The sequence below is a fragment of the Theropithecus gelada genome, chromosome 2 (genome assembly GCF_003255815.1).
Source record: "Theropithecus gelada isolate Dixy chromosome 2, Tgel_1.0, whole genome shotgun sequence".
NCBI lineage: Eukaryota > Metazoa > Chordata > Mammalia > Primates > Cercopithecidae > Theropithecus > Theropithecus gelada.
Genome location: NC_037669.1, coordinates 103,778,073 through 103,795,580, shown reverse-complemented (window position 1 = coordinate 103,795,580; position 17,508 = coordinate 103,778,073). Strand labels below are relative to the sequence as shown.

General features: G+C 41.2%; 1 protein-coding gene across 4 annotated transcripts; it reads left to right on the top strand.

Moving 5' to 3' along the window:
- The first annotated feature begins 304 nt into the window (after positions 1-304).
- On the top strand, positions 305-17,256 carry FETUB (fetuin B). Of its 4 annotated transcripts, XM_025375955.1 has the most exons (8): positions 305-564; positions 4,991-5,216; positions 5,563-5,673; positions 7,017-7,104; positions 9,298-9,467; positions 10,496-10,597; positions 15,466-15,549; positions 16,511-17,256. In XM_025375955.1, the coding sequence occupies exons 2-8, from the start codon at positions 4,992-4,994 to the stop codon at positions 16,877-16,879; spliced, it is 1,149 nt and encodes a 382-aa protein (XP_025231740.1). In that variant the 5' UTR covers positions 305-564; position 4,991; the 3' UTR covers positions 16,880-17,256. The 4 variants fall into 4 exon arrangements, with proteins under 4 accessions (XP_025231740.1, XP_025231739.1, XP_025231741.1 ...); XM_025375954.1 differs by lacking the exon at positions 305-564 and having other exon boundaries at positions 4,890-5,216; XM_025375956.1 differs by lacking the exons at positions 305-564; positions 5,563-5,673 and having other exon boundaries at positions 4,890-5,216.
- The last annotated feature ends 252 nt before the right edge of the window (positions 17,257-17,508 follow it).

Sequence of the window (17,508 nt, the reverse complement as noted above, 5' to 3'; positions counted from 1 at the left end):
AGCAGCACTGGTTGAAGCAGTCCATCTACAGGGTGGCTGCACTCTCTGAATTGGCTTGTAAAGATGTTGATGAAGTAATCTGGGAAGAGCCCAAGTGTGTCCAAGGTGTGGGGCAGCTTCCGAGAAAAAGACTGTACCTAATTACAGCTTAGCCTTCTGCTTATCACCCTGCCTTCAATTCAGGATTCAGGGTGTATGCCCGGCACTGGAGTCCAGCTAACCACCTGTATTGTTACCAGGTGTTCTGAAGTGACAATGCAATCTGTTTGCAGGCTATAAAAGGACAATCAGAGAGGAAGAACTTGTCAGCATTTGTCCAGCCCAGCTGGAGAGACACTAGGAGAGGCATCGGTCTCCAGTACAAATTAACAAACCGGCTTCTGGCTTATACATCAGTTGCGTATGCATAGGGTCAGTGTACTCACCCCCAGACCCGAGCAACTCTGGCTCCTCAGGAACCCTGAAGGTGTGACTGGCAAAGCTGAGGCCCTGGCTCAGGGGCTGCTTCCCTGAAAGGACTGCACCTACGGCATCCTTGACATCTTTTCATAAACCAGCACAACTGTGAGTATGAGATATGGCTTGAAGATCCTACCTGCCCCTTGTTATCTTTTAGAGTTTCTTCGGTGAAGTACTAAGGGCAAACTGTATGCCAGGCACTTAGTGTATAAAATCCCCCCTGGTCTTCACGTCCATCCTGTGGATTAGCTGTAGCCTCAGAGAATGTGAGAAAGCCATCCTTGGACACAGCTGATGAGTGGCAGAGCTGGGATTTGAACCCCTGTGCTCTTAGCCATACCGACATAGGGATTCGTGGAGGAAATCCCACTTTTGATGCTATAAGGCAGATTTGCCCTAAGAATATTTTTGCTTCTGAAAATTTTTTTGATTTTTGATTCTAAACATTTTGATTTTTTCCTTACATTGTCTAAATATGGTTGATAAAAGTAAGGGAGAGAGGGAGATTCCAAACACAGGATACTTCAGGAAGGAGTCAAGGACAAACTGCCAAAAGGCAGCCCTGAGGCTAGCAGGTGGATTGGGAGTAGCAAATACTATCCTAATGACAGAGGAGACAGCTGCAAAAGTTGCAAGGACATAGAAAGTAACTGATGTGATTTACAGTTTTCGCCTTTACAGCTCCTGCAGGAAAAGTAACGCTCTGTTAGATACGCTCCCTGCCTTGTGCCTCAGGCATACTCTGTTCTTCCTTCAAGCCCCAGAGTGAATGTTACCCCCTCTAGGAAGCCTGTCTGGACTTCCCCAGCAGCACTAGTTTCTCCCCCTGGTGCATTCCTAGCATCCACACCTTGAGGGCAAGAACCATGCATTCTTCTCTGAAGCCATGTAGGTTGGATGCCAACCCTGACTGTAAGACCTCAGGCAGGCAGTGTAACCTTTCTCTTCCTCAGTCTCCTTATCTGTACAATGGGAATAATAGTGGTACCTACAGGCCTCGGTTGGTCATAGGCTTACATGAGAGAAGGAACACACAGTGTTTAGCACAGGGCTGTGCACACACTGAAGCATATCAGTGTCATATGTAGTGCTGGGCCTTGGCAGTTGATGGAGTAGATGTTCATTCAGTGTTTGTGGAAGGAAGAAAAGATAAAGGGAGGAAAGGGAAGAGAGAGAGAAACACACCAACTAGCCGCAGAGACCATCATGAACCAGGCAGCACCCACCTGGTATTTTGGAGCCATGGCTGCTGTCCAGTTTTGCTAAGTACACACCCCGTCTCCTTAGGCCAAGACTTGGTACCTAGATTTCTAATTCTCTGGATGCCTAATCATGTGTGCTGTGTGTCTCCCAGCTCTGCAGCCAACAATGTCTCACCTGTCTGATCTCTCCTTGTTCTCAAATCAATAATCCTAGGTCACCGCCCTGGATCACACCTGTGTCAGGAGGCGGGCAGGCCAGGAAGCCCCCTCCTTCTCCCTCCTCACTCAAGGAAAATCAGCCTTGTTTCTCCCAACCTGGTTCACCTGGAGATGCATCCATTCAAGTGTAACCAGAAAAAGGCCACTGGCAGAGTCACATAAGAATCTGCACTGTGGGAGACAAAGTGAGGACCACAGGGTACAGTCACAGCACTGACAGCTGTCCTCGGACATTGTCTCTGGACGTCCTGTGCACCAAGACTGTGCTAAGCACCTTTGCATACTTCCCCTGTGATAAGTTTGTATTGCAACCTCAAGAGATGGAGACTCCTTTTTACACGGGAGGAGCCTGAGGCTCCCAAGAGCTAGACCTGGGCTGTCTGATAAGGTACCCACATGTAACTCTTGAGCATCTTAAATGTGGTTAGTCCAAATTGGGGTATGCCATATTGTGAAACAAAGAATGTAAACTGTGCCTTTCATAATTTTTATGTTAGTCACATATGGAAATTATAATATTTTGGATTGATAGGTTAAGCAAAATATTGTTAAAATTAATATCATCTGTTTCTTTCTGCTTTTTGAATGCAGATACCAGAAATTTTAAAATTAAATATGTAACTTGCATTGTATTTCTATTAGACAGCACTGGATTCGACAAAGCCTAGATTGATCTATCTCCATAGCCTTGTTCTTCACTCCTGTGCTGAAACTAAACTTTCATGCTGGTACTAAAGTTGTTCCCATATATGATGGGAACCAAACACAAGTGTACCTGGGTTGGGCTTCTAGGGAAAGAGGAACTCCATTCTCCTTCTACAGGTGGGTGCAACTATGCATGTATACATATGCTGGGAGTGCCATTGTTGTATAAATAAGGAAACAAACTGCTGTGTGGCACACCCAGTGTCACAGGCCCTCTGACCGTGCAGTGGAAGAGGTGGAATTTAAACCCAAGACTGCCTGACGCCAAAGGCTGGACTCTTCCCCTGCTTCCTCTCCCAGAGTTCCCACACTCCACAGCCTAGGAGGAGGCTGACTCAGGTTGTTTGAGACTGGGTTGAAACCCAGGTGCATAAGTGGTGGTGCACAAGTTCCATGTTAATGGATCTTTTTATCTGTTTGAGTCCTGCCTTTTATTTTAGTTGCACTCATGGCCTTCACCTATATAAGTCTAATATATTCCTCAGGCCCCAGACCATTCTCCTCCTCTTTGTTCTGTGTCCTCAGGCCCCACATCCTTCTGCACATAGCTCAAATTAATTGAAACATTAATTTCAATTAATGTTTTTCTCCTCACTGGCTGAAGCTAAACCTTTGTTGTGCCCCAGAATCTGAATGTCTGGTTTCTGTACCCATTTTCCTAGTATTGTTCCTGTTTGAAAACAATGCCTACGGCCCACATCCATGGAGCTGGGATCTTTAGATTTGGGTTTTTCAATCAATCCTCAAAAACTATTTGCCTCCAGAAATTAATTAAGACTGTGCCTCAGTTAGTTTTGTGTAGTTATAACAGAATATCACAGACCAGGGAATTTATAATGAACAGAAATTGCTTTGGCTCAAGGTTTTGGGGGCTAGGAAGTCTGAGATCGAGGAGCTGTACCTGGTGAGAGCCTTCATGCTGCATCATAACATGGTGGAAGGCATCACATAGGTGAGAGGAAGAGAGAAGGGGACCAAACACATCCTTTTATCAGGAACTCACTTCCAAGATAATGGCATATTCTATTCATGAGGGTGGAGCCCTCATGAACAAATCACTTCTTAAGGGCCCCAACTCTCAACACTGTTTACACTGGGGTAAAGTTTCCAACATGTGAACTTTGGGGACATATTCAGACTGTAACAGACTGTATCTAATTATTCTTAAAAGTTTTATTAACCCTCAATTCCCCCCAGAATCTTATCTCAGTTCCTGGCGTTTGTGGAGTTGCTCAGTAAGTGCTTGTTGAGTTATAAGTAACTATCAGGATTACACAACAGCCACCACTGTGTACCAGCAAGCACACAGAGGGATGCAGCAGTTCCTAAAATTATTCGAACACAGAATCCTTGGGCGGGGACAGGAAGAAGGAAGAAGTGCTAGCAGTAGGGAGAGAGTTAGGGAGTGGTTACTCATCTCATGGACTAGGGCTTTATAGAATGCCTTCCATGATAACCTCATCTAGAGGCTCCTTTCCCATTTTGTCTCTTTTCTCTCATGACAAATTACTGCTGATATGTGTTTTTTGTTGAAATAGAAAGTTTTTAAAAGATAATTATCTTTTGTATGGTCCCAATAAGTAGAACCTTTCTGAACCACAAATAGAAGCTAAAAAAAAAAAAAGGCAACAGTCCCAACCAATGTGTCGCCACCCAGCCACCCTTCAGTATCTTTCTTTTAGCAAGAGTATGGGGTTTTAGTCTCCTAATGAGTTTGCTTCCATACATATGCATAAAAGGAAGAATGGGCTTGAAATATTATGTGAGAACTTTCGATATCTCTTTGACTTTTTCTTCTTAAGTAAAGTCATTGTTTAAAAATAACCTAAATGATGATAAGTGGAACATTTTCCACTCAGATGGCCAAAGTGCTTAACGAATCTCAACTGTGCTTCTGGCAGATGACTGAGGGGTTCCGCCACCTTCCTGATCTAACAAGGGCTTTGCACACAGACTGTCAGCCAGGAAGTCTGAATTCACCAAGCACCACTGGGGCCTGAGAAAATTATTAGAGTGGCCACGGAGATCTCCACAGCAAAGATGCTAGGGGACAGGGGAGAATGGGACAGTCCTCCATATTCCTATTCAGGAGGGGATCTGCAAATCAGAATATAATCATAATAGCCTTGAACAAATGTTATGATTTCTCAGGAAACAGTTGGGAAACTTAAATTTGTTTGTATGCACAGGTTGATATGAGGTTGCTCAAGGGTCTAAGGTTAGAATCATTGGCAAATTCTATCCAAAGTACTTTCTTAGGAAAATCCAAGTCCAGAATTCAAGGTCAACTTGTTTACTTTTCCAGTTATAAAAAGAAATGCTCAAGTCTGCCTTAAAGAACCTCACAAGCCGGCCAGTCCCTACAGCTCCACAAACTGACCCATCCTGGGCCTTGTTCTCCACAGAATGGGTCTGCTCCTTCGCCTGGCACTCTGCACCCTCGTCCTGTGCTGCGAAGCAAGGTCTCCGCCCCTGCCTGTCCTCAACCCCTGGGCTCTGCTCTCCCGAGGCTGCAATGACTCAGATGTGCTAGCAGTTGCAGACTTTGCCCTGCGGGACATTAACAAAGACAGAAAGGACGGCTATGTGCTGAGTCTCAACCGAGTGAACGATGCCCAGGAACACAGACAGGCAAGTAATGACGGTCCCCACTCGGGCAGGGATGTGGGCAAGCTGGAGAGACTGGCCAGGGTGAGGGAACCCAGAGACACAGGTTGGCAGGTGTTTTCCGTATTGGAAGCCCTGCCAAGAACACTCTGTTATCCTCTGCCAGGGTCAGCGACAATGCACTTATTGTTAGTAAAAACACGTGTTAACAGTGATCCTACTCTGACACTTGTGTCAGATTCAGCGGTTTACAGGGTATCTCCACAAACATCCTTTGGCTTTCCCATAAAGCAGGGTTTTTTTTGTGTGTGGTCTTTCTCGGTTTCTGCTTCCCGTGAAATGTGTTGTATTTCTCTACCCCTTCCCACAGGATGACCTGGGATCTCTGTTCTATCTCACACTGGATGTGCTAGAGACTGACTGCCATGTGCTCAGTAAGAAGGCATGGCGAGACTGTGGAATGACGCCATTTTATCAATCGGTGAGTGCTTGTTTTTATAAACCATTAAGGGCCCTATGGAAAGCAAGTAAGTACCCTCTTTCTACAGGGTAAAGGGTGCTCAATGTCTGCCATCTTTTAAATGGCCCACTTTATAATCTCCTGGCAGGTGCCCATGAGCTTATTCTAATGCTCTAGACAGAACAAAGTATAACTCATGAGAGGGGTTTCTGAGAAGTCCCACTGGGGTCATGCAGAACAGAATGGAAAAGTTGCTCCCAAGTTATTTGTTGTTTTTTTTTTTTAACCTCCAAGACCTTCCGTTAGGCTCTGAACCAGTGTTTAAATTGTGAGAAAAAGACCTGAGGTGTGAATATTCTGGACTTGGGGTTAATGTAGACTGCAGAAGTGATGGAGGTAGAGCTTTGTCTATTTGTTTTATTTTCCTTTGTTTTAATAAACACCGATGCCAGGTTTGAGGGGAGGAAAATGGATGATATGCAGTATGAAAGCTCTCAAGGGTGCCATGTAAGGATTTCCTGGAACTACAGAACATAAAGGGCCTCAGAATTAATCTTTTAAAGACGATCATAGAAGAGACTTGAAAATAGATAATCCATTTCATTTGATTCTTAATTATCCTGGGAAGATTTTCATTAATTGATATAAAACTTTACAACATGAATGCAGGATAGTGATATAAATGTTTAGAAGCAAATTATTTGATCAAGATATTTATCCTAATCATGTAACCAGTTGGTCAAACTACACCCACCTTGATTTTGAAAAGTGAATATCCTGTTGTGAATTATACTTGTTATGGTGACACTAGCTACTAAAACACACACGCAAAAAGTGTATACTGACTCTAACATGATAGAAGTCCATTTCTCATGCATGGAAAGTTGAAAGTAGAAGTTCCTGATTAGATGGGGGCTTTGCTCCAGGGGTAATTTGAGATCCAAGTTTATTCCACACTGTGGCTCTAGACTCTGCCAGCCTCAGCTCATGACTTTCATGGTTACCTGCTCATGTGTATCAAGCTGTGCACAGAGAAAGAGCGTTGAGGACAGTGAGAACGTGGGAGACCCTTATGAGCCAGATCTGGAAATGGTTATACCTCATTTCTGCTCACCTTCCTGTGGTTAGAACTCAATTATACACAGTCACACCTGTTGGGGAGGCTGGGAAACATATTCTAGCTGTGTCCTAGGAAAAGGTTAAACAGTTTGATCATCAACTGCAGTTCCTCCCAGCCAAAACCACAGAATTTGTTCTTAAGTTTCTAATTACTTTAAAAGAAAATGTCTGACTTTAATTTTGGAGGTATTTTAAAAACTCATAATTGCATTCACTATGTCATAAAATGTATTTGTTGGTTTCAGGTTTATGGTCAATGCAAAGCAATATTTTATAACAACAAACCAAGTAGAGTTCTCTATTTAGCTGCTTATAACTGTACTCTTCGCCCAGGTAAGCAATCACTATGATTTTGTTAGTTTTAATAAAGGATGGAAAAGAGTACTTAACCAGGTCTTTGCCAAGAGTGTGTAGGGTATCTCTCATTCTTATTTGCTGTTTATTCTTAATGCCAATTTCTTAATATTTCCAGTACTTACCTCCTTACTGAAGTTCATCCTATATTGCTCCTCTTCCCACAGTATATCTTACTCAATTACCTCTACATTTATATGCTGCATCAGATCTTAAATTTTCAGTCTGAAATAAATGGTATAATTTCTATGACTGTTCCTCAGGCTTCCTTTCTTACTATCTCTGCCATTATTTCCCAGACTACACCAACTCTACACTCCATTCTACTGGATGCCACACTGTTTTCTGAACATGCACTGCACTTTCCAGTCTCTGCGTCTTGCTTGTGCCTCTCCCTCTGCAGAGCATGCCCTCCCTAATGACCTCTGACCTTGGAACATACCTATTCTTTAAGGACCACCACCGCTTCTTCCATAGTGTTCTCTATTCTAGAAAGGAATGGTGCTTTTGCAATCTGCATTCCTATACAACTTTGTCTAAACTACTCAGGGAACACATAATGCACTGCCTTGATTTGGGGGTCGCATATCTTATATCATGTAGAATAGTTTCTCCTTTCTTCCTCCAGCTGCACCCTTCCTCAGTTCCCACCAAGTAGAAGGTGTCGGTAATGTTGTTAAGTAAATAATTGGACTAGAAATGAAGCTGAAACTTAATGACAGTTGAAATATGCACGTGCATTCATTTGGGACCTTCCTTTTTTCAAGGGAAAGTCTTTGGAAAGAGAGCATCCACAGTGCGGGAAAACAGAATTTGGTCCCCTGTCGAACAACTACATGTGTGTCGCTCCCCTGGTGGATCCCGTGCAAGTGTAGATTCTGATTCCATAGGTCGGGGTCAGGGCCTGAGATCCTGCATCTGTAATAACCTCCAGGAGATGAGAATGCTGCTGGTTGCTTTGAATAACAAGGCAAGCGAGCAAACATTTTGTTAGGCACAGTTTAAGATTCCTGGTTGTGAAGGCAAGATTCACCTAAAATAAATTAGGACAGCAAATAGCAAACAGTCTCAGGACTTAAATGGAAGTCATAGGCATCAGAGCTACGGAAGATCAGGAAGTGACAGGTGGTGATGATTCAGGAGTGACAAGCTGTGGATGTAAGTCCCCCATTATCTCCACCAGTCCCCAAGTGCATGCAGATAAATACAGAATTACTAAAAACAATGTGTTTGCTCTGCAAAAGCAGCTTCAAGATAAATTCTGTATCCTGACTTTCACACTAGGCTTGCTGCCCTCAGCTCCTCCCAAACAGAAATCTGGCTGTGCTTGGGGTGATCATTCTATCCAGTCACACAATGACTTGATCAATTTTGTTTTCAGACTCACTTGCGTTTTTCTTCTTAAAAACAAAATTATTTATTTTTATTTTTTATTGATAAATAGTAGTACCTATTTATAGCATATATAGTGATATTTCCATATATATACTGTATTGTGATCGGATTAGGTTATTAGTATATCCATCATCTCAAACCTTTATCACTTCCTTGTGTTGGGAATATTCAATATCCTGCTTCTAGCTATTTGAAATTTTATCTTATTGTTAACTGTAGTCATCCTACAGTGGTCTAGAACACTTGAATTTATCCCCCTATCTAGCTGTAATTTTGTATCCTTTGATAGATCTCACTTGCATTTCTAACCAAATAGGGTGCGCTTCCACCTTCTACTATGTCTTTCACTTATCCATACATTCTACAAGCATTTACTAAGCACTTCCTATGTATCAGATATGATGTTCAGTGTTAGGAACTGCAAGGTAAATAAGGTGTGGTAGTAATGAACTCCCAACCTCTGAAGACACTCAGTCTACTTTACAGAGTCAATAATGAGAAAAGATATTGAACTAGTTGGAGGAAAAGGTCCTGTTTTAATATACTATATTACGTGTCTTTGAACAAAATTCTCAGAGTAAATGTGTGTGAGATGAAAACTTTGCTTCGGTCTCTTTTTTAATCGTGAAAGTAATACACGGTCATTACAGAAAACACTGCTGACAGCTAACTTCTATCCCAGAAAATGTCTTCCTCGCCCCATCCTTACCTCTTTACAGTCACATGATTTTTTGAAAATTAATAATATTTTAAAACTTATGTTATTGGCATCAACAGTTTCAAAACCAAAGATTCACAGGACATGCCCTGACTGCCCAGCACCCACATCCACTGACCTTTCCAGTGACGAAGTGCTGGAGGCTGCCACTGAGTCTCTTGCGAAATACAACAATGAGAGCACATCCAAGCAGTATTCTCTCTTCAAAGTCACCAGGGCTTCTAGCCAGGTAAGGCTAAACTGCTCAAGCCAATTACACAGTGTGTCTCATAACTGTTGCTGTCGGTTCCTAAGCTGAGAGGAGAATGTCAAGGCCCTCATTTTGATTAGAACCAAAATACCTTTCTCTACTTTCCCCACTTTGATAGACCTGATGCCCACTCTATCATGCTTCAGTTTCTAAGTGATTCCATGGCATTTCTACAAGAGTCAGGTGGCTTGATTTTGCTTCCCTAACCTTAAGGCAAGAAGAGAAATGAACTCCTAGTCTCCCTGGGGGATTGTCCATAAGTTTACCACTTACTGCTGTATTCTCAAATGTGACTGATCATGGACCATTTTACAACATCACTTTTACTCTATTTTAAGGCCTAGAGTGGGTGTTGAATTTTATGGATTAGGGAAAATGAAGGCTCATTTGTATTCAAATTATGTTGATTTCTTTCCTTCTTTCTCTCTCTCTCTGTCTCTGTCTATTTCTTTCTTTTTACTTTTTGAGACAGAGACACTCTGTCACCCAGGGTGGACTCAAGCAGTCCTTGTACCTCCACCTCTCAAATAGCTGAGACTCCAGGTGCATACCACCACACCTGGCTAATTTTGTATTTTTTGTAGAGATTGGGTATCACTATGTTGCACAGGCTGGTCTCGAACTCCTGGACTCAAAACAATCCACCCGCCTTGGTCTCCCAAAGTGCCGGGATTACAGGCATGAACCACTGTACCTGGCCTGATATTTCTTTCATAAGCAGAAAAATCTAAAAGATAATTCTACATGAGGAAAAATAAATCAAAAGAAGGTGTTTAGGGCCCATTCAAATCTTAAAGAAGGGAAGAAAGGTGTGAGATTATGTTTTTTTAATAACTAAATCATGGTACATGGTTTGATCAGTGTGGGGATTTGCAGAACAACAGATATGTGCCTTGACAATGCCTCTGGTGATGTACTGTTTCTGTAGATATAATGCTGTCAAACCTGAGTCTTCTCCCCAGGCAGAAATGTTTGATTTTTACATCTCAGCTCTTGTCTCATAACAGTGGGTGGTTGGCCCTTCTTACTTTGTGGAATACTTAATTAAAGAATCACCGTGTACCAAATCCCAGACCAGCAGCTGTTCACTTCAGTCCTCCGACTCTGTGGTGAGTTTTCCTGAATGTCTTCATAATTTGAGTGTTCACAGATCATCTCTAAGTGTTTGTGGAGCATAAATTACATATGAGGTGTCATAAGGCATGAGATGCTTTTCTTCCCCTCAAGGAGCAAGTTAGACTAGTTAGAGATTAGACAGATCCAGACTGCATTCAATTGTAAGTGCAATTTTCATCAGCAGTTGCAAAAGTGATTATATAGAGCTGTAAAACACAGACATCTCAGTGATGGGTAATGGCCCTGCTTTGGTCTAATGCAATCCAGTTACGTTTGTAATACAGCATGGTGTTCCATTCCTTGGACCACTCTTTAAGAAGGACAAAGTCAAATAGGCCTTCATTCAAAGAGGCATCCAAGAAGGAAAGTATGCCTTGAAGCCATCTGAAACACAACTGGTGGGAATTTAACCTGGCACAATGTGTTGGAGTGCAACTGGGCAAAATGCACCAAGAATACTTTCCTCTCATTTACTTACAGTAACAGCTTTATTAAGAAATAATTCATACACTGTAAAATTAATCCATTTAAGGTGTACAGTTCAGCAGTTTTTAGTATGTTCACAGAGTTGCGCTACCATCGCCACTTTCTTATTTTAGATATTTTCATCAGCCTCAAAAGAAACCTCGTGCCCACTAACAGTCATTTCCCATTGCCACCTTACCAAGGCCCTGGAAACCACTTACCTACCTTCTGTTTCTATGGCTTTGCCTATTCTGGACATTTCATATAAATGGAATCCTACAGCATATGGTCTTTTGATTCTGGCTTCTTTCACTTAGCATAGTGTTCTCAAAGCTTCTCCATCTATAAATAGATGTAGTTTTACCTCTTCCTTAGCAAATAATATTTTATTGCATGGATATTGTTTATTGTTTATCCATCTATCAGTTGATAGACATTTGAATTGTTTCCTGCTACGAACAAGTGTACAAGTTTTTATGTACACATATGTTTCCATTTCTCTTGAGTATATACCTAGAGTGGAGTTTTTGTCATATGAAAAACAACAACAACAACAACAACAAAAACCCTCCATGTTTAACCCTTTCACTGCTATACTGTTTTCCACTGTGACTGCGTCAGTTTTGCAATCCCATCAGCAATGTATGAGGGTTTCAATTTCTCTACATCTTTGCCAACACCTATTATGATCTTTCTTTTGGTTGTAGCCATCCTACTGGGCATGAAATGGTATCTCATCATGATTTTTATTTGCATTTTCCTAATAACTAATGATGTTGAACATCTTTCATTGTGTTTATTATCTATTAGTATGTTTTCTTTGGAAAAATGTCTACACAAATCATTTGCCCACTTAAAATCCAGTTGCTTGTCTTTTCATTGTCGAATAATAAGAGTCTTTACATATTCTGGATACAATGTCCTTATCAGATACATGTTTTTAAGTATTTTCTCTCATTCTCTGCATTGTCTATTCACTTTCCTGACAATGTTCTTTGAAATAGAGAAGTTTTAAATTTTGATGAAGTTCTATTTTTATATATTTTTTCTTATTTTGAATGTGCTTTTAATGTCATATCTAAGAAATCATTGCCTAGTCCATAATCACCAAGATTTCTATGTGTAAAAATGCAAGGGATCCAGAATGCCAAAATAATCTTGAACAACAACAACAAAAAAAATAGGAAGACATACTTCCCAAACTCAAAACTTACTACAAAACTACAGTATTTAAGAAAACGTCTTGGTGGTATGAGAATGATATGTAGATCAATTGGAATAAAATTGAAAGTAAAGAAATAAGCCCCTATATGTAGGCCTATGGCACATTTTGAGTTTTTGTACATGTGTGAGGCAGGGAGTTCAACTTTCTTTTGCATTCAAACATCCAATTTTTCCAGCACTATTTGTTAAAAAAAACTATTCTTTCCCCCATGTCGTTGTCTTGGCATACTTCTTGAAGATCAATTGACCATAAATGTAAGAGTTTATTTCTTTAGTCTCAATTTTATTCCATTGATCTACACTTCTAAGCTTATACCGGTATAACACTGTCTTGAATACTATATAGCTTTGTAGTACATTTTGAGATTGGAACATTTAAGTCCTCCTATTTGTGCTTCTTGTTCAAGATTGCTTTGGGTATCCTGAATGTCTTGAATTTTCGCGCTGATTTTAGGACCAGTTTGCCAATTTCTATTTTTAAAAAGGCATTTGGAAATTTGATACATTTGATTGTATTGAATCTGTACATCAACGTCAAAAGTACTGTCATCTTAACAATATTAAGTTTTCAAATCCATGAATATGTGGTATCTTTCCATTTGTTTAGAACTCATTTAATTTATTTCGACAAAGTTTTGTAGTTCTCAGTGTACAAACTTTTCATTTATTTTGGTAAATTTACTCTCCGAATATTTTGTTCTCTTTGATGCTAATGTAATGAAACTGTCTTCTTAATTTCAGTTTTGGATTGTTCATTGAAAGTGTGTTGAAAGACAATTGATTTTTTATATTGATCTTATATGCTGTAACCTTGATGAACTCATTTATTAGTTCTAATAGTTTGCTAGTGGATTTCTTAGGATTTTCTATATGATCATGTCACCTGGAAAGAGATAGCTTTTTACTTCTCCCTTTTAAATCTGGATGCCACATGTGTTCCCAGCCTCTAGGGCTCACATGTTCAGCACACTCATAAACTCCCTTTGTGATCCACTCTAGTGTCAGCACCAGGTAGGCCTGTGAACTTTGGTAGCTCAGCAAATCCTAGCTAGGGTGGGAGTGGCCAGGTCTCCCTTGGTGCAAGTACCTGTAATTTCTCCAGAAGGTTCTCTGAGAGCCCCTCCTCTTTGTGATTTTGTGATGAAGAGAAGGGAAAGGCTGAAGCACCATTCCCCAGACACTTCATACTTTAATGGATTTTCCCACTTTAAGGAATTTCTAGTCTTTTTTCATATGCTCTGGAGCTGAGTGACAGAGTAATATTTAGGCAATCTGTTTAGACACTTTTTTTCTTTTTGTGGATTTAGGGATACAAGTGCAGTTTTCTTACATGAATATATTGCATAGAGGTGAAGTCTGGGTTTTTAGTGTATCCATCACTCTAATAGTGTACGTTGTATTCAGGGTGGGTTTTTTTTGTTTTGTGTTTTTTGTGTTTTTTTTTTTTTTTTTTTTTTTTGAGACCAAATCTTGCTCTGTCACCCAGGCTGGAGTGCAGAGGCACAATCTCAGCTTACTGTAAACCTCTACCTCCTGGGTTCAAGCGATTCTCTTGCCTCAGCCTCCCAAGTAGCTGGGACTACAGGCACCTGCCACCTCACCTGGCTAATTTTTATACTTTTAGTAGGCACAGGGTTTCACCATGTTGACCAGGCTGGTCTCGAACTCCTGACCTCAAGTGATCCACCTGCCTCAGCCTCCCAAAGTGCTGGGATTACAGGCGTGAGCCACCGCGCCCAGCTCAGGATGGTATTTCATCCCTCACCACCCTCCCACCTTTTGGAGTCTTCAGTGTCTGTTACTCCACTTTGTGTCCATGTATACCCTTTCTTTAGCTTCCACTTTTGAGTGAGAACATGTGGATTTTGGCTTTTTGTTTCTGAGTCATTTCACTTAGGATAATGGCCTCCAGTTCCATCCATGTTGATGCAAAGGACATGGTATTATTCTTTTTTATAGCTGAGCAGTATTCCATGGTGTGTGCGCGCACACACACACATCACATTTAAATCTAATCATCCGTTGATGGACACAACATTGGCTTCACATATTTGCTATTATGAATAGTGCTGTGATAAATATACGAGTGCAGTTGTCTTTTTCTTATAGTAGTTTCTTTTTTGGTGAGGGTCGGGGGATAGATAACCAGTAGTGGGATTGCTGGATTAAATGGTAGTTCTATTTTTAGTTTATTTTTAGACAAATTTAGTAAATTTTATGCGGATATACTTAAGAGCTCTTCTTTAGAAATTGAGGCAACATTTTATTGTAATATTCTATTTATGCTTGAAAAGTACACACTGTATGACTCTAAAACTCCTCTTCTAGGAATTTACCTTAAGGAAGTAACTAGGAATACATGAAAAGATGTACCTTCAATGTTTAAATAACAGAAAAATTAGATTCAATCTAGCTGTCCAACAAAAGAGAGCTTGTTAAACATCACAGAGGAATACTAGGTAGCCATTCTTTTAAAAACCCTAGAAGACCATTCAATGCCATAAAAGGGTTTTTACAATATATTGTTAAGTGACAAAATAGAGTTATAAAGTAATAAATATAATATGACTATTTTGTAGAAGAAAAATGTATATGCATACAACAAAAGATTGGAAGAAAAGAAATCAAATCACTGCAGGTAACAAGTATCTTTCAGGCAATTTACAGGTCTTTATTTTCTTTTATTTATCTATATTCTAACTATTACATTTGTAATAAGGAAACAAAGCTACTTTACTTTTAAGTAAAGAGAAATTTAAGGAGTTGAGAGTGGTTTTGTCTGAGAAGAGAAATCTCAGGTGAAACATACTTAAAGGGCTGCTACATAAAACATGAAAACACGTTTTCTAGCTGACCCAAGGGTAGAACTAAGGCCAAGAGGTAGAATCTGTATAGACATAACTTTCCACTCAACACAAAGAATTTGTTTAGTAAACAGAGTTTCATTCCTCAAGAAATACGGAGTTTCTCATTATTTGAAGCAATTTAGCCTAATTTGGATGTTTTCTTGGTAGGGGTGATCTAGAAAGAATTGACTCAGAGTCTACCCATTACATAGTAGAAGCATAAAAATGTTGATTGGCTGTGTATCTACACAAGCACAAAGCTAGTTGATTTCCATCTATGATCACTGGTAATACTCACATGACATTGTATTTTCTCTGTCATTTAGCCTGCTGGTCTTTGCAAAGGTTCTCTGATCCGAAAACCCTGGGCAAAACTTGTCTCTGTGACTTGTGACTTCTTTGAATCACAGGTATTTTTCAATCTAATTGCCTGTCTTTCTGTGAAGAAGAGCAGATTATCGATAGTTACCTGCCACTACCTTACCCTCCTTCCTTTGATTTTCCCAACCACCTTGCTCACCACTTTCCGCAGGCTACCCTGAGGCCACACCCACAGGATAGCTAGTCAAAGACCTGTTAAGCCTTGTTTTAGTCACAATATGGTCCTGCAGAATAAGCCAGACAAATTCAGAAACAGAGAACTGCTGGCTTGGATGTGATTCAAGCCTCTGAGACATTAAATTCAGTGTCCCAAAGAAACCTTACCTCAAGCCACAGGGAGAAGTTATTTCCAAGAAAATGTTCAATCCCTTTCCAGAAGTGTTTATTGCGCACTTATTATAAGGTAGCCTGTTACATTTGAGAGGCAGTTTATATTTGAGGTGTATTTGTGCCTGGTATATTTAAGGCAGTTGAAACAGGACACTTGGGATCCAGTTTTGCTCTGGTACCTGTGAGCTATGTAACAGGCACATACTTACCTATTTGAGTTTTGGTTGCCTCATTTATAAACTGGGATTGCAACACTGCATCATTCTATTCTTGTGAGAAGCAAATGAAAGGACCTGAATGAAGGGTGCTGTGCAAGGCCTGGTGCAGAATAAACAATCAAGGAAAGGCCCCTGCTGCTGCCACTACTGGGAACAGAAAGATAGCTTGCTGGAGACTTCGAGTGAGTCATTGAACCTCTCTGGGCCATTATTCAGCTCTGAAATTGTGAGACTCACAGTCTCACAGTCAAGTTTCTACAGGTCTTGGTTCCCCCAGCTGTTATCTGTTTTGTTTTTTAACCCTTTCACCAGGAGGCCCATCCCTCTACCCACTCTCCCTTTAAAATGTTCCAACAGAAGGGCACAGATCAGCTTAGGCTGGTACTAGGCATGGGAGGACTTTCCCTGTGGAACTCTGCATTTAAAAATGTTCTCGTTCCAGGCTCCAGCCACTGGAAGTGAAAACTCTGCTGTTCACCAGAAACCTATAAACCTTTCCAAGGTGGAAGAATCCCAGCAGAAAAACACACCCCCCACAGACTCCCCCTCCAAAGCTGGGCCAAGAGGATCTGTCCAATATCTTCCTGACTTGGATGATAAAAATTCCCAGGAAAAGGACCCTCAGGAGGCCTTTCCTGTGCATCTGGATCTAACCACGAATCCCCAGGGAGAAACCCTGGATCTTTCCTTCCTCTTCCTGGAGCCTATGGAGAAGAAGGTGGTTGTCCTGCCTTTCCCCAGAGAAAAAGCACGCACTGCTGAGTGCCCTGGGCCAGCCCAGGATGCCAGCCCTCTTGTCCTTCCGCCGTGAGAATCACACAGAGTCTTCTGTAGGGGCATGGTGCACCCATGAAATGGGAGGCGATGGGGACAATGGACAGAGACAGAGCATGCACACGTAGAGAGTGGCTAATGAAGGACACCTTTTTGACTCTTCTTCGCCTCAGCATGTTGACTGGGATTGGAAATAATGAGACTGAACCCCCTGCTTGGGCTGCACTCTACCCTGTACACTGCCTTGTACCCTGGGCTGCATCCCCTCCTAAACTGAGGAGTCTCATGCCATGGAGAGATGCCTCTCTTATGTCTCCAGCCACTCACTTATAAAGATACTTATCCTTTCAGCAGTATATGTGTGCTCAAATCTCAGCATGAAAGCATTGCGTGAGCAGAGACAATTCCCTAACACCAGGAGGCATGAGAAACTAATGCCCAGCAGTTTCAGTCCCTAAATTCCCTTTAATTCCAGGACAGGTATTAGCTGCATAGGGCCCATACCATTTCCAAACTTCTACCTCTTTTCATCTGTCTGGAAGTCTCCAGGTCTCAACAGTGGGGTAATTCACTTAGAGCTGGGGGCACATGGAAGAGAAGTGCACATGTGGCCTGTGCTAGACACTGTGGGAGCAGCAGACCGTGACAGTTCTCATCACTGTTACA

Excerpts from the sequence above, each read along its gene's own strand:
- FETUB (XM_025375955.1), top strand. The coding sequence starts at position 4,992 with ATGGGTCTGCTCCTTCGCCTGGCACTCTGCACCCTCGTCCTGTGCTGC. Across the intron at positions 5,674-7,016 it reads TGACGCCATTTTATCAATCG|GTTTATGGTCAATGCAAAGC; the intron begins GTGAGTGCTTGT and ends TGTTGGTTTCAG. Across the intron at positions 7,105-9,297 it reads TAACTGTACTCTTCGCCCAG|TTTCAAAACCAAAGATTCAC; the intron begins GTAAGCAATCAC and ends TGGCATCAACAG.